A 14558-nucleotide genomic window follows, 5' to 3' on the forward strand; every position below is an offset into this window, starting at 1 on the left:
AGTGTTTGACCTTTATGCCGCGAGGCACCACCCTCACAATTGTTGACAATTTGTACCACCAGCTCTAGTGATTAATCAATCAAAATCTTGGCATTACTCTGCATAACACGTTCATTATATTCATCTGTTCGTTCCTCACTCAAAACTTTCCTTTTCAACTTTTTTGTAAAGGAAAGAAAATGGTGCAGTGGTCTCTTAATTTTTTCTGGAGCTATATCTTGACCTGTTAACCAATCACCGTTGTTCATACAAATTTTAAATCAACCTTTTGGGTAACTTTGTAACAGTTTACCATATAATCCAACTCAAAAGTTAATGCTAACTTAAAATCCCCCTTTTGATTTTACAAATCATCATTGCTTATACATACATACATACTAAAATCATAATTTTAATTTTTGACAATATTTTAAACCCAACCACAATCCAGTCAACCTAGTCATAATGTCTGGTCGACTCAGGCGTTGCTTGTTCCTTCAGAATAATAGCATTGCTCATGTGATGTGTGTTTTCCGTAATGCTTTGGTAGAGTTCAAACCTTGTGTGAAATACAGGATGTTTATCATCCTGCATATACTACAGTTTGTACTAGTGGTTATTTAGGGACCATTACAATTGGCATGTCTGATCTTAAGGCCCATCTCATGTTAAAATAAAACAAAACCCATTTGTTAAACATCAAACATCAAAACTACCGTTAGAACACTTGTCTGAGGTGTTTATCAATAGTTGTAAAACATCAAACATGAACACAGCACACGTCCTGCCCTAACACACGTCATACAGGAAATCCATACGTCACACTGGAAGTTTCACCTACCAGACCGGATGTCCCGCCCACCGGGACATCCGGTTAATTTAATATTAACGTGACCAAGCATAACCAGATTAGTGAACGATGAATTGCTTCTTTAATTTTCTCAGGAATTGTTTAGAAGATGTTATAGAAATTTGTTGAACTAATGTATTAGTGACTTCTACAGATGTGTAGGAGAGAAGAGAATTGCTGGTTTATTATTGGGTTAAATAGAAAGGTACCTATATTTTGCCAAGTAGGAAGAATGCAAGATACATTAATGGTGTCGTAAGTAAGAAGGGGACAAGACAGGTGTGGACAACTGAAGTCAAGAGGTATTTGTAAATTGCAGGTTATCAACCTGCATTTGGGTGAAATGTTGGGTGGAAAGCAAAACTGATAAGAGGAATAAACCTTAACTGGTTTAGACCAGATTAACATGTATTGATGAAATGTCAGATATTTTGTGAGATGTTGTAACACTTTCTTACCTATTCAAAAATGAGGTTTTCTGAACTGTTCTTCAGACAGACTCTCACTGATCTTGTGTTAGTGTCTTTCTCTCTCTATTTGAAAATTGTATATAATAAACTGTTATTTGTGCTTAAGAGCATGTTGGTCTTACCTTCCTTAATTATTGTTCTATTAGATGGAATTGCCATCACAAAGATTATACAGGTTTAACATGGCGCTGCCTTCAAGACAAAACATTATATGGAATTCATCACGATATTTGAGGAGAAAATATGTGTCAGGAAGCAGACTGCCAAAGGAAGATTATTTGCATTTGATGTGGCCACCTCAGCTCAATACAGGTCGGGCATGTGATTCTGCTTGCTTTGCATTTCAGAATATTGCGTTCATTGGTTATCATTGCCTGCTGACAACATTGTCTTTAAGCTAAGAGTGCAGGTATATAATCACAGTATATTTATTTCATTTCCCTTTTGAAAATCCATCGCTGGTGGCCCTAAATCTTGTTTTTTTAATGCAGGTGTTCACGACTGCAAACGTGCATTCGCGTGCCTGGGTTATTCCCATTTGTCTTCTAATGCCTCTTAATATGAAAGTAATCTAAGTAATCAAACATTTACGTTACTGACTGAAAATGTATACAGGTAACTTGTAACTGTAACTGATTACATTTACAAAGTAACCTACCCTAACCTGGTCAACCCGTGATAGTTATTAACAACTTATTTTATCATTATACATTTGGATTGTGATCCATCAAACATTGCAGAATAAAATATAATATAATGTTACATTTCTATGGTATTTGCTATTCTGAATCCTTTTCTGAGTCTCTCAAAACAGAGATGCAAAATCAAATATGTATCAGATCCCTTGGATTGGACCATGGCTGTATGCTCTTGATAGATAGGATACAGGATGCTACAGCTGATTATTTTCATTCAAGTTGCTCAGTATACCACAGACATTTACCTTCCAATGGAAGAGTATCCCTCTTAGTATGCACAAGGACCTTGCTTGCTAAGGACAAGGAGATGCCTTGTCACCAGACAGATAATCTCTATCGGAATATCTGACCTCATCCTAAAGGTAATGGGTTTGGCCAACTCACCCTTCCTCAGACCACGCTCTTGCCCGTTGTTCTTCATCTGTGGCTCCTACTTGTTGCTTCAATACCAAGCAGCAGGGTCAAACAGGGGATTATTGTAGTATAATAAGAAGTTTCTGATGAGGAATCCACCAAGTCTCCAACAGACACTTGGTGATGTTAATCAGGGGATCTGGATAACATTTGCTTCCCTAAAAATCTGAAATACAAGGTGTGGGCCATCAGCCCCAAACTCGTGAGCTCACATTGTGAGGTGTGAAACTCTGTGGACATTTATCTGTAGTGTTTGGATTTCCCCTGATCCCCATAAAGGGCTGAATAGTCTGATAAGCTTTATTGTAGTGTACAAGTTATGGATTAGGCTTTACAAGAACATTTTAGAAATGTTTGTCCTTGTTGCATGTCTGACAACAACTAGTGGCAATGCCCCATCCATTGGATAATTTTACAGTAATGCTAATGATTATTTGGGGGAGTGTTTTAGATATGTCTGCTTTTAGGATAAAAAGCCATCTCTCCAAAAAGTTATTGGAGTTTGTCATTGTTAAAGAGACGTCCTAACACGTTGTGTTGTAGTTATATTTAGGAGCCTTTCGTTACCGTAAGCTCCTAGCACACCTTCATGCTATAGTGTGTCTTAGATACTTAGATGTCTTTGACTAGTTGGGAGGACGTTTAATCATGTTGGCATGTAACTATGTTTTATATTGTAACTTTATTACTTGACTGAAATAAATTGTATTACTTTAGAATATAGATTACAATGGCACACCTCTAACCAAAGTGCCTAAATTCTACCATTCTGATTGGTGAACTCTGACCTCAGGATCCACGTTCTTCATAACCAATAGTAACCTAATAAACACAAACAACTTGACATTCGATATCTGATATATATTTAGACATTCAAAAGTGAATCTCAATACTTTGTTATAAACCCTTTGTTGGCAATGACAGAGGACAAACATTTTCTGTTAGTCTACACAAGGTTTTCACACACTGTTGCTGGTATTTTGGCCCATTCCTCCATGCAGATCTCCTCTAGAGCAGTGATGTTTTGGGGCTGTCGCTGGGCAACACAGACTTTCAACTCCCTCCAAAGATTTTCTATGGGTTTGAGATCTGGTGACTGGCTAGGCCACTCCAGGACCTTGAAATGCTTCTTACGAAGCCACTCACTCCGCCCGGGCGGTGTGTTTGGAATCATTGTCATGCTGAAAGACCCAGCCACGTTTTATCTTCAATGCCCTTGCTGATGGAAGGAGGTTTTCACTCAAAATCTCACGATACATGGCCCCATTCATTCTTTCCTTTACACGGTCGTCCTGGACCCTTTGCAGAAAAACAGCCCCAAAGCATGATGTTTCCACCCCCATGCTTCACAGTAGGTATGGTGTTCTTTGGATGCAACTCAGCATTCTTTCTCCTCCAAATACGACGAGTTGAGTTTTTACCAAAAAGTTTTATTTTGGTTTCATCTGACCATATGACATTCTCCAAATGCTCTCTAGCAAACCTCAGACGGGCCTGGACATGTACTGGCTTAAGCAGGGGGACATGTCTGGAACTGCAGGATTTCAGTCCCTGGCGGCGTAGTGCGTTACTGATGGTAGCCTTTTGTTACTTTGGTCCCAGCTCTCTGCAGGTCATTCTCTAGGCCCCCCCGTGTGGTTCTGGGATTTTTGCTCACAGTTCTTGTGATCATTTTGACCCCACGGGGTGGAGCCCCGGATTGAGGGAGATTATCAGTGGTCTTGTATGTCTTCCATTTTCTTATAATTGCTCCCACAGTTGATTTATTCACACCAAGCTGCTTACCTATTGCAGATTAAGTCTTCCCAGCCTGGTGCAGGTCTACAATTTTGTTTCTGGTGTCCTTTGACAGCTCTTTGGTCTTGGTCATAGTGGAGTTTGGAGTGTGACTGTTTGAGGTTTTGGACAGGTGTCTTTTATACTGATTAAGTTCAAACAGGTGCCATTAATACAGGTAACGAGTGGAGGACAGAGGAGCCTCTTAAAGAAGTTACAGGTCTGTGAGAGCCAGAAATCTTGCTTGTTTGTAGTTGACCAAATACTTATTTTACCAAGGAATTTACCAATAAATAATTTACCAATCCTACAATGTGATTTTCTGGATTTCTGTTCTCATTTTGTCTCTCATAGTTGAAGTGTACCTATGATGAAAATGACAGGCCTCTCTCATCTTTTGAAGTGGGAGAACTTGCACAATTGGTGGCTGACTAAATACTTTTTTACCCCACTGTAAACGGACACTGACAGCAGTTTTGTTATTTTGGCTGTTTACCAAAATATATTCAGGTTACAGTTAAAATAATGAATATTGGCTAAAAGTGCAGTATCTCGGCTTTAAACATAGAATTAGCTTATTTAGTATAAGTGTTTGCTCAAAATGTTTTTGTTTGTTTGAAAATGTATGCAGCCAGTAGTGCTGCATTAACTTAATGTAATCAAAATTAACAGCATGAGTAGCATGTCAATTTAATATGCATTTAAAAAAGCAGCATTTCTAAATTACTATTAAAAAATATATATTTTGAAACCTATGTATTACTACAGTTAAAACATGTACGGTTCATTAACACAATGTAAAGTCGCTTCCAAAATGAATCCTTAATTTCATGAAAATAAGCCAATGTGTTGCTAATTGTACCTTTTGTTATCTGTATCCAGGCTACAAGGGACAACGTTTGTATGAATGTGCTGAATAATTTGCACCTTGGAGGGATTATGGCAAACCAGGAAGTATTGGCTTTTATAGTTGTATTCCTTTAGAAACATTTTAGACCCTGTTTACATTTATCAATATATCTACATATAGAAACTTTGCTGGTGGCTCGATCAGTCAAAGATAACAGTGAATACACATGTAAGTGACTCATAGCATGATCTGTACCACACGGAGTCTTAGCAAACTAAAATAAAACATGACTACATTCATTTACCAGATCTCGGTCACCCTTCAATATACACAGTGACTTGCTATTTGGTGCACAAAAAACAAATCTCCCTTCTGTTCAATTGTGTAAAATAAAACTCACCACCCTAGAAATCTCTTAGACATGATACACACCACCTATGGTCCACTTAGGGGGAAGTGCTCCTTTAAACTTGCAGTATCAACCAGTAGTTATGGGAAAAAGGCGTAGAACTGTGGTTCATCATACTATTTACAGTTGTATGAAAAAGTCTGGGAACCCCCGGCCAAATCAAATGTTTTGTGGATTTTAGAATTTGAGACGTTTACACAAGGATCTGGAAAGATTAAACATATTCATTATTGTTGCAAGGGAAAGATCATTTAAGTTGAAATCTCATTACTTACTTTGTTTATTTTACAGTTGTGCTCAAAGGTTTGCATTCCTTTGGAGAATTTGTAATATATGTACCATTCGTTAAGAAAACATGAGTGAGTAGGCAAAACTCATGTCTTCTATTTCTTATGGGATTCATATTCAACTGTAAGTTATAACAGAATGGCACCATCATAAAACAAAAAATGGCAACAAATAAAAAAATGAAATGACACCTGTTAGAATTTAGATCAATATAGAGTTCCTATTATTGTTTAATCTTTCCAGATCCTTGTGTAACATCTCAAATTCTAAAATCCACAAAACATTTGATTTGGCCGGGGGTTCCCAGACTTTTTCATACAACTGTAAATCTGTATAACCTTAGTTCTTAATACTGTGTATTGCCCCCTTTAGCATCAATGACAGCGTGCAATCTTTTGTAATAGTTGTCTATGAGACCCCGAATTCTTGCAGGTGGTAAAGCTGACCATTCAACATGGTAAAATGCCTCCAGGTCAAGCAAAGTCTTTGGTTGTCTTGAATGAACTGTACGTTTGAATTCTCCCCAGAGTGGCTCGATGATATTAAGTTCAGGAGGCTGTGATGGCCACTCCAGAATCGTCACCTTTTTCTGCTTTGGATATCTTTTTATATCCTTTTCCATCTTTAAAAAATTCCATTACCATGTTACACAGGTCTTTTGACAGTTCTTTTCTGCTCCCCATGGCTTAGTATCTAGCCTGCTCAGTGCATCCACGTGAGAGCTAACAAACTAATTGACTGTGTATACACAGACACTGATTGCAATTTAAAAAGCCACAGGTGTGGGAAATTCACCTTTAATTGCCATTTTCACCTGTGTGTGTCACCTTGTGTGTCTGCAACAAGGCCAAACATTCAAGGGTATGTATATTTTTGATCAAAGCCATTTGGGTGATTTCTGTTATGATTATGATTTAAAAAGAAGCCAAACAAATATGTGACAATCAATGAATTCATATTATCACTATCCTTAAATAAAATACATCTTATTTGCATGATCAGTCATTTTTTCAAAATCAGTGCCAATATTTCACAATTTCTGCCAAAGTATACAAACTGATGAGCACCACTGTGTATATATATATATATATATATATATATATATTTTTTGCATTTCTTTGACAAGCACTGGCACATGTCAATTGTAACAAGAAAAAACAATTAGCCAATGTTTTGTGAAGTAATAATTCATTTATTTTCTATACTATTCACAATGTTATAGACAAATCATGCTTTTGATTCTTGCTATTTTAATGAATTCCCTGCCATGTAATATACAGCACAGTCTTGGAGTCAAGATCTTAAAACAAAAGAGATTATTCACAAATCTTTCCATACAATTTCAAAATTTGAATCAAGCATATTGTGATAATATTTTAAATACTGTGTCGGATGTTATGTTATGTTTTCACTTTCCACCGAAGCATATTCTAATAGTGGAATAGACATTCAACATGCATGCTCTGCTTAAATGACAGATTAACAATTAATGTTTGTAGATAACCATCCCTAGCAACATTGACCACTTCATGCCATTGCCAATTCAAGTAGCCTATTTTATGCATTTGGTGGAATTCTACATCTGAAATCTACATCTGAAACCCCAATTCCATTGTACATGGTGTCCTCAAACCACTCCTTACATATGAAGATTATAAAGAGAATGAATGAGATGATGTAAAAGGTGAAGTAAGCAAGGTTGACTTTCCGAGCTACTTTGGTCCAATAGCCAGGTTTCTTTTCGCTGTTGTTTGTTGCAAACAGCGCTAGTGTTTGCTCCACTGACCGCAGGTCCTCCAGAATCAACAGCAGTAGGCGAGAGTGTCCCTGTGTTTGTACGCCACCAATTACCTGGAAATTTTCAACATATTATTATTGGCGGTAGGCAGAAACAAAATAGGAACTCTATATTGATCTAAATTCTAATTGGGCCAGAGTCTCAGTGAACAATTGAGTTAAATGTGCTTGTCACACTGGTGTTGCCTTGAAAGCAGTACATTCAGTCATTACTTAACCCAGCAAATTCCACCCATGCGCGTGAATGTGGTAATCAAACTACCTTAGCCAGGTTTAAAAAAATATATTTTTATGTGGCCCAGACCAGCACTGGCCACTAACTTATTCAAAAAGTTACAGATGTAGATATCGGACAAAATGAACTTTTTAAACATTCATTAACTCCTCTATAGCCAGACAACCATAAGTTCTCCTTGCTGTAGCCCAGATAGCTAACTTACTGTAGATTGATTGAAACATTTTGGTAAAACCCAGTCCTAGCTAATATATTTTATCTATTCAATTGATCAGTTAAATGGGTCATGTGAAGTACAATCTTCTTTAATCATGCTAATACAATTATATGAAACTTAGCTTTACAGAGAGTAGTTAGACAGACAGGGATGAGGAATACATCCATGGTATAATAGTTATATATCCCAAACCCCCAAGATGCCTTTACCTCTTTTATAAGGGAATATAACTTAATGAATTAATGCTTTGATTTCCAGTTTCATGAAGCTCACAACATACAGTTTTGGTTGAGCCTGCTTCACAGAGTTGCTGAACCAAATATGATGTAATATTTCAGGCTGTACTTTCCAACTATCCAGTTAAGTGTTTGTCTAAATCTTTTGGTCAACTTCAATTTTTCCATCTTTGGCATATCCTGTCATGTTTTTTGAGACTGTTCCCCTTGACACAAAGAATAATTTAGCAGTTTTTGCAACCAATGAGAAACTTAGTGTCACGGCCATGGGGCAGGACACGAGGCACAATATGAGTGTAGGGAAACATTTTATTTTATTTTAAAAGCAGAAAACAAGAAAAGAAGAGGCAAACCGTGACCTGGGGCAAAACACAACTGGCACAAACAATGATCCACACCGGTTGTGGAAACTGTTGAACTTAAAAAGGGTCCAGAGGCAGGACAGGGTGCCAGAGCAGAGGGTGGAAGCCCTGCCCCCGAGGCAGGAAGGGGCACCCTGCCTGCAGCGCTCGAAGGCCTCTTTTTCCTCCTCCTCTGCTATAGTATCTTCCTGGTTAGGGAGCCTCAGCACCAGCCAAGCCCTCCACCACCTGGCTTGTTCTCCAGAGGCCTGTCAAAGAACCCCTTTGGTGGTCACCAATCCTCCGGGGTTGGAGGCCAAAGTGTGCCTCCATCCTCCACTGGTCCCTAGTCTGCAAGGGCTTGTGCAAGAACCCCCATGAGTTGGGAGACGGGAGCACCTCGTCGTCATCCTCCGATGCCTTTCTCTACTCCCGCTCCCATAGCTGCTGGGGCTCTTCCTCCTACCCCTGCAACAGCACCCCTCCAAAAAAAACAGTTTGGGGATTTCTCTGGGCTGGTTGCTGTCATTGTTGATGCCGGGGTCGTTTCTGGGCAGGACCCAGGGCTTATTGAATGGCTGGCCTTATGGCTGGCCAGTCATCCAGTTGGTGACGGTAGGGGTCCTCCTCCTCGAAGTCTGAATCTGGCAATATGTGGAGTTACCCTACGGTCCAGCTCTGCTTCGTCCTTGGTGGGTGGATCATTCTGTCACAGTCACAGGGCAGGATATGAGGGGCAGAGCAAATGCAAAAAACAACAAAAGGAGAAGCAAACCGCGAACTGAGGCGCAACACAACTGGCACGAATAATGATCCACACTGGGTATGGAAACTGCTGAATAGGTTCCCCAATTAGAGGCAACACAGCTCAGTTGCCTCTAATTGGGGACAACCAAAACAGCAGCGCAGAGATGCCTAGAGGCACCTCTGTGGTCAGGCTTTAACTGTGGCCCCCAGGCATATTGAGATGCCTAGAATCCCCAAACAAGAACCTGACACCAAGAACTTGCCTCATTGTGCTCATTGTGTCAGACCTCTTGTGGCTTATACAAACAGTTGTGCTCAAAAGTTTGCATACCCTTGGAAAATTGGTAATATACATCTCTGGAAAAAAATAAAGAGTCCACTGCACCTTTTTCTTTCCTTTCCAAATAAGTTGAGTCAGGAACAGAAGGGTTAAAATTAAGAGACCACTGCAAATTGAACACTTCCTCACTCAAAACTTTCCTTTTCAACTTTTTTGGAAAGGAAAGAAAAAGGTTTAGTGGTCTCTTAATTTTTTTCCGGAGCTGTATGTACAGTAAACATTTGTAAAGGAAACATGAGTGAGCAGGCAAAACACATGTCTTTTATTTCTTAAGGGATTCACATTAATCTGTAGGTCATAACAGAATTGCATAAAACAAAACATGGCAACAAAGAAAAAAATGAAACGACCCCTGTTCAAAAGTTTGTATACCCTTAGTCCTTAAAACTGTGTATTGTCCCCTTTAGCGTCAATGACAGCGTGCAGTCTTTTGTAATCGTTTTCTATGAAACCCCGAATTGCAGGTGGTATAGCTGCCCATTCGAATTGCAGGTGGTATAGCTGCCCATTCGTCATACCCTTAATACTGTGTATTGCCCCCTTAATACTGCATGTCAATGACAGCATGCAGTCTTTTGTAATAGTTGTCTATGAGGCCCTGAATTCTTGCAGGTGGTATAGCTGCCCATAGAAAAATGCCTCCAGGTCATGCACAGTCTTTGGTCGTCTAACATGAACTGCACATTTGAGATCTCCCCAGAGTGGCTCGATGATATGAAGTTCAGGAGGCACCACTGGAGGGTCAACTTGGCCTTGTGCTTTGGGTCATTGTCGTGCTGGAAAGTCCAAGACCGTCTCATGTGCAGCTTTCGTGCAGAAGAATGCAAATTGTCTGCCAGTATTTTCTGATAACATGCTGCATTCATCTTGCCATCAATTTTCACAAGATACCCTGTGTCTTTAGAGCTCACACACCCCCAAAATGTCTGTGATCCACCACCATGATTCACAGTGGGGATGGTGTTCTGTTCACTATAGGCCTTGTTGACCCCTCTCCAAACATAGCGCTTATGGTTGTGACCAATTTGAAGTGTCTCGTCACTTCAAATTGGAGTGTGCCAGAAGCTGTGAGGCGTGTCAAGGTGTTGTCGGGCATATTGTAACCAGGCTTTTTTGTGGCATTGGCACAGTAAAGGCTTCTTTCTGGCAACTCGACCATGCAGCTCATTTTTGTTCAAGTATCGTCGTATTGTGCTCCTTGAAACAACCACACTTTTTCCAAAGCAGCCTGTATTTCTCTTGAGGTTACCTGTTTCTCTTTGTATCCCGAACAATTCTTCAGGCAGTTTTGACTGAAATCTTTCTTGGTCTACTTGACCTTGGCTTGGTATCAAGAGATCCCTGAATTTTCCACTTCCTAATAAGTGATTGAACAGTACTGTCTGGCATTTGCAAGGCTTTGGATCTTTATAAAGTTCCATTACCTTGTTACACAGATCTTTTGACACTTATTTACTGCTCCCCATGGATCATTATCTAGCTTACTCATGGCATCCACGTGAGAACTAACAAACTCATTGACTATTTATACACAGACACTGATTGCAATTTAAAAAGCCATAGGAGATTGCCATTTTCACCTGTGTCTGTCACAAGGCCACATTTTCAAGGGTATGTAAACTTTTGATCAGGGCAATTTGGGTGATTTCTGTTATCGTTAAGATTTAAAAAGGAGCAAAACAACTATGTGGTAATAAATTGTTTCATATGATCATTATCCTTTAATAAAATACATATTTTTTAATTTAATGGCAAAATTACACAATTTCTGCCAGGGTATTCAAACTTATGAGCACAACTTTGTTATCCCTGTTGAAGCGAGCGTAGAACCTGTTTAACTCGTCGGTGATGGACACATCGCTGGCTGTGGGGATGGGGTTATTTGACTGGTTGACTGTGATGGCTTGGATGCCCAGCCACATGCGTCGAGGATCAGAGTTGTTGTTGAAGTGCTCCCCGATCTCCAGTATTTGGTAATTTTTTGCAGTCTTGATGCCCCTTTTCCAGTTGGCCCTGGATGAGCTATACGCCTTCGCATCGCCGGATCTGAACGCAGCTACACGTGCCTTTAGCAGTTTTTGGACCTCACTGTTCATCCAAGGCTTCTGGTTGGGGAAGGTCTTTATTAGTTTATGGGTGGTGACGTCTTTGGTGCAGGTGTTTATGTAATCCAGAACGGAGCAAGCCTATGCGTCAATGTCCGTATGGGAGTCATGGGTTGTTGAGTGGCAAACAATCGCCAGTGTGTGTGTTGAAACTGGTGTTGTAGGAGTGAGTCTGCTCCCTCTGGACACACTGACCTCACTGATGGTTTTGCACGTTAAATGAGGGGTAAATACTTGGGGAGTAGGAACAATGAGAGCTAGTCAGACTGACCCAAGTGGGGGAGAGGACTGGCTTTGTAGGCTTAGCATTAGCATCCGATGGTATGTAGGTTGCAGCAACATTAATAGATGTAAACCCCCAAGGCAAGTAAAAAGGCCTGCGCTTAATCATCAGATACCCCAGATTGGTTGAGCACTGACTCCCGGTTATGTTAGTGTCTGTACACCATGCTATATTTATATAAATGCACCGGCCACCTCCTCTCGTCTTACCAGAATCCACCGCTATTTGTCTATTTGTTCAGATCTGAAGGCAGTGCATTGCCCCAGCTTGATTACATTGTCGGGTATGTTGTTGTGTAGCTACATTTCTGCGAAAATCCTGACGCTGCAATCCATAATCCTTTTTTGTGAGGTGATTCTTAATTGTATTTTGTCCACATGTTCGTCAGAGACCGTACGCCAGCGTGGAAAAGGGTAGCTAGTGAAGGCCGATGGGGGGCCTGGGTTCCATCGTCTTTGTTTCAAAAGTGTCTAGCTGCAGACAGGGCACTGTGGACAGGTGGGTGGAGCTTGGGCACTGTGGACTCAACTGAGACAACGTGTCACAGACGCATTACAGTATTAGTTAGTTAGCTTCATATTACAGCATGAAAACCTGTAATAATGTAAAATAATACAGACAAATTAATACAGAAGTAGAAATACGTAGTTACTTGAATTATGTTAGGTAAATAATTGAGCAAATCATGTTATGTAATTAATAAAAAAAATTGCTAAAGAAGACAGAAGTAAGAAGAAAAAGCTAAGTACATTTCTGCTCAAACGTTTGCAAACCCTTGGAGAATTGGTAATATAATGTACCATTTGTAAAGCAAACATGAGTGAGCAGGCGAAACGTTTTTTTTTATGGGATTCACATTCCAGTGTAGGTCATAGCAGAATGGCACAATCATAAAATAAAACATGGCAACAACGAAAAAAATGAACAGACCCCTGTTCAAAAGTCTGCATACTCTTAGTCCTTAATACTGTGTATTGTCCCCTTTAGCGTCAATGACAGCGTGCAGTCTTTTGTAATAGTTGTCTATGAAGCCACGAATTGCAGGTGGTATAGCTGCCCATTCGTCTTGGCAAAATGCCTCCAGGTCATGCAAAGTCTTTGAACCGCAAGTTTGAGATCTCCCCAGAGTGGCTCGATGATATTAAGGTCAGGAGTCAGTTTAATGCCACTCCAGAACCTTCATCTTTTTCTGCTGTAACCACTGGAGGGTCAACTTGGTTTTGTGCTGAGGGTCATCCGTGATCCACCACCATGATTCACAGTGGGGATGGTGTTCTGTTCACTATAGGCCTTGTTGACCCCTCTCCAAACATAGCGCTTATGGTTGTGACCATAAAGCTCTATTTTAGTCTTGTTACTTCAAGTTGGAGTGTGCCAGAAGCTGTGAGGCGTGTCAAAGTGTTGTCGGGCATTTTGTAACCAGGCTTTTTTGTGGCATTGGTGCAGTAAAGGCTTCTTTCTGGCAACTCAACCATGGAGCTCATTTTTGTTCAAGTATCGTCGTATTATGCTCCTTGAAACAACCACACTTTTTCCAAAGCAGCCTGTATTTCTCTTGAGGTTACCTGTTTTTCTTTGTATCCCGAACAATTCTTCTTGCAGTTTTGACTGAAATCTTTCTTGGTCTACTTGACCTTGGCTTGGTATCAAGAGATCCCTGAATTTTCTGATAACATGCTGCATTCATCTTGCCATCTATTTTCACAAGATTCCCTGTGTCTTTAGAGCTCACACACCCACAAAATATCAGCGATTCACCACCATGATTCACAGTGGAGATGGTATTCTGTTCACGATAGGCCTTGTTGACCCCTCTCCAAACACAGCGCTTATGGCTTAAGGCTCTATTTTGGTCTCATCAATCCAAATTATATTGTGCCAGAAGCTGTGAGGCGTGTTGTCGGGCATATTGTAACCAGGCTTTTTGTGGCATTGGCGCAGTAAAGGCTTCTTCCTGGCAACTCAACCATGCAGCTCAGTTTAATTCAAGTATTGTGCTACTTGAAACAACCACACCATCTTTTTCCAGAGCTGCCTGTATTACTCTTAAGGTTACCTGTGGGTTTTTCTTTGTATCCCAAACATTTGTTCTGGCAGTTTTTACTGAAATCTTTCTTGGTTTACCTGAACTTGGCTTGTCATCAAGAAATCCCTGAATTTTCCACTTTTTAATAAGTGATTGAACAGTACTGACTGGCATTTGCAAGGCTTTGGATATCGTTTTATATCCTTTCCATATTTATAAAGTTCCATTACGTAGGTCTTTTGACAGTTCATTTCTGCTCCCCATGGCTCAGTATCTAGCCTGCCCAGTGCATCCATGTGAGAGCTAACAAACTCATTGACTTATACATGGACCCTGATTGCAATTTAAAAAACCACAGGTGTGGGAAATTCATCTTTAATTGCCATTTTCACCTGTGTGTGCCCCCTTGTGTGTCTGTAACAAGGCCAAATATTCATGGGTATTGTAAACTTTTGATAGAGGGCCATTTGGGTGATTTCTGTTATGATTATGATTTA

At 40.0% G+C, this 14558-nt stretch overlaps 1 protein-coding gene across 1 annotated transcript in view; it reads right to left on the reverse strand.

Annotated features, from left to right (window-relative positions):
* Window positions 1-6985: 6985 nt before the first annotated feature.
* Window positions 6986-14558, reverse strand: part of LOC105008762 (5-hydroxytryptamine receptor 3A) — a 98459-nt gene continuing 90886 nt past the window's right edge. Inside the window, exon 10 of the mRNA XM_013131355.4 lies at window positions 6986-7585. Within this exon, the coding sequence (XP_012986809.1) occupies window positions 7292-7585 (294 nt within the window). The 3' untranslated portion in view covers window positions 6986-7291. The remainder of the gene's footprint in view (window positions 7586-14558) is intronic.

This window comes from Esox lucius, chromosome 9, assembly GCF_011004845.1.
Source record: "Esox lucius isolate fEsoLuc1 chromosome 9, fEsoLuc1.pri, whole genome shotgun sequence".
Taxonomy (NCBI): Eukaryota; Metazoa; Chordata; class Actinopteri; order Esociformes; family Esocidae; genus Esox; species Esox lucius.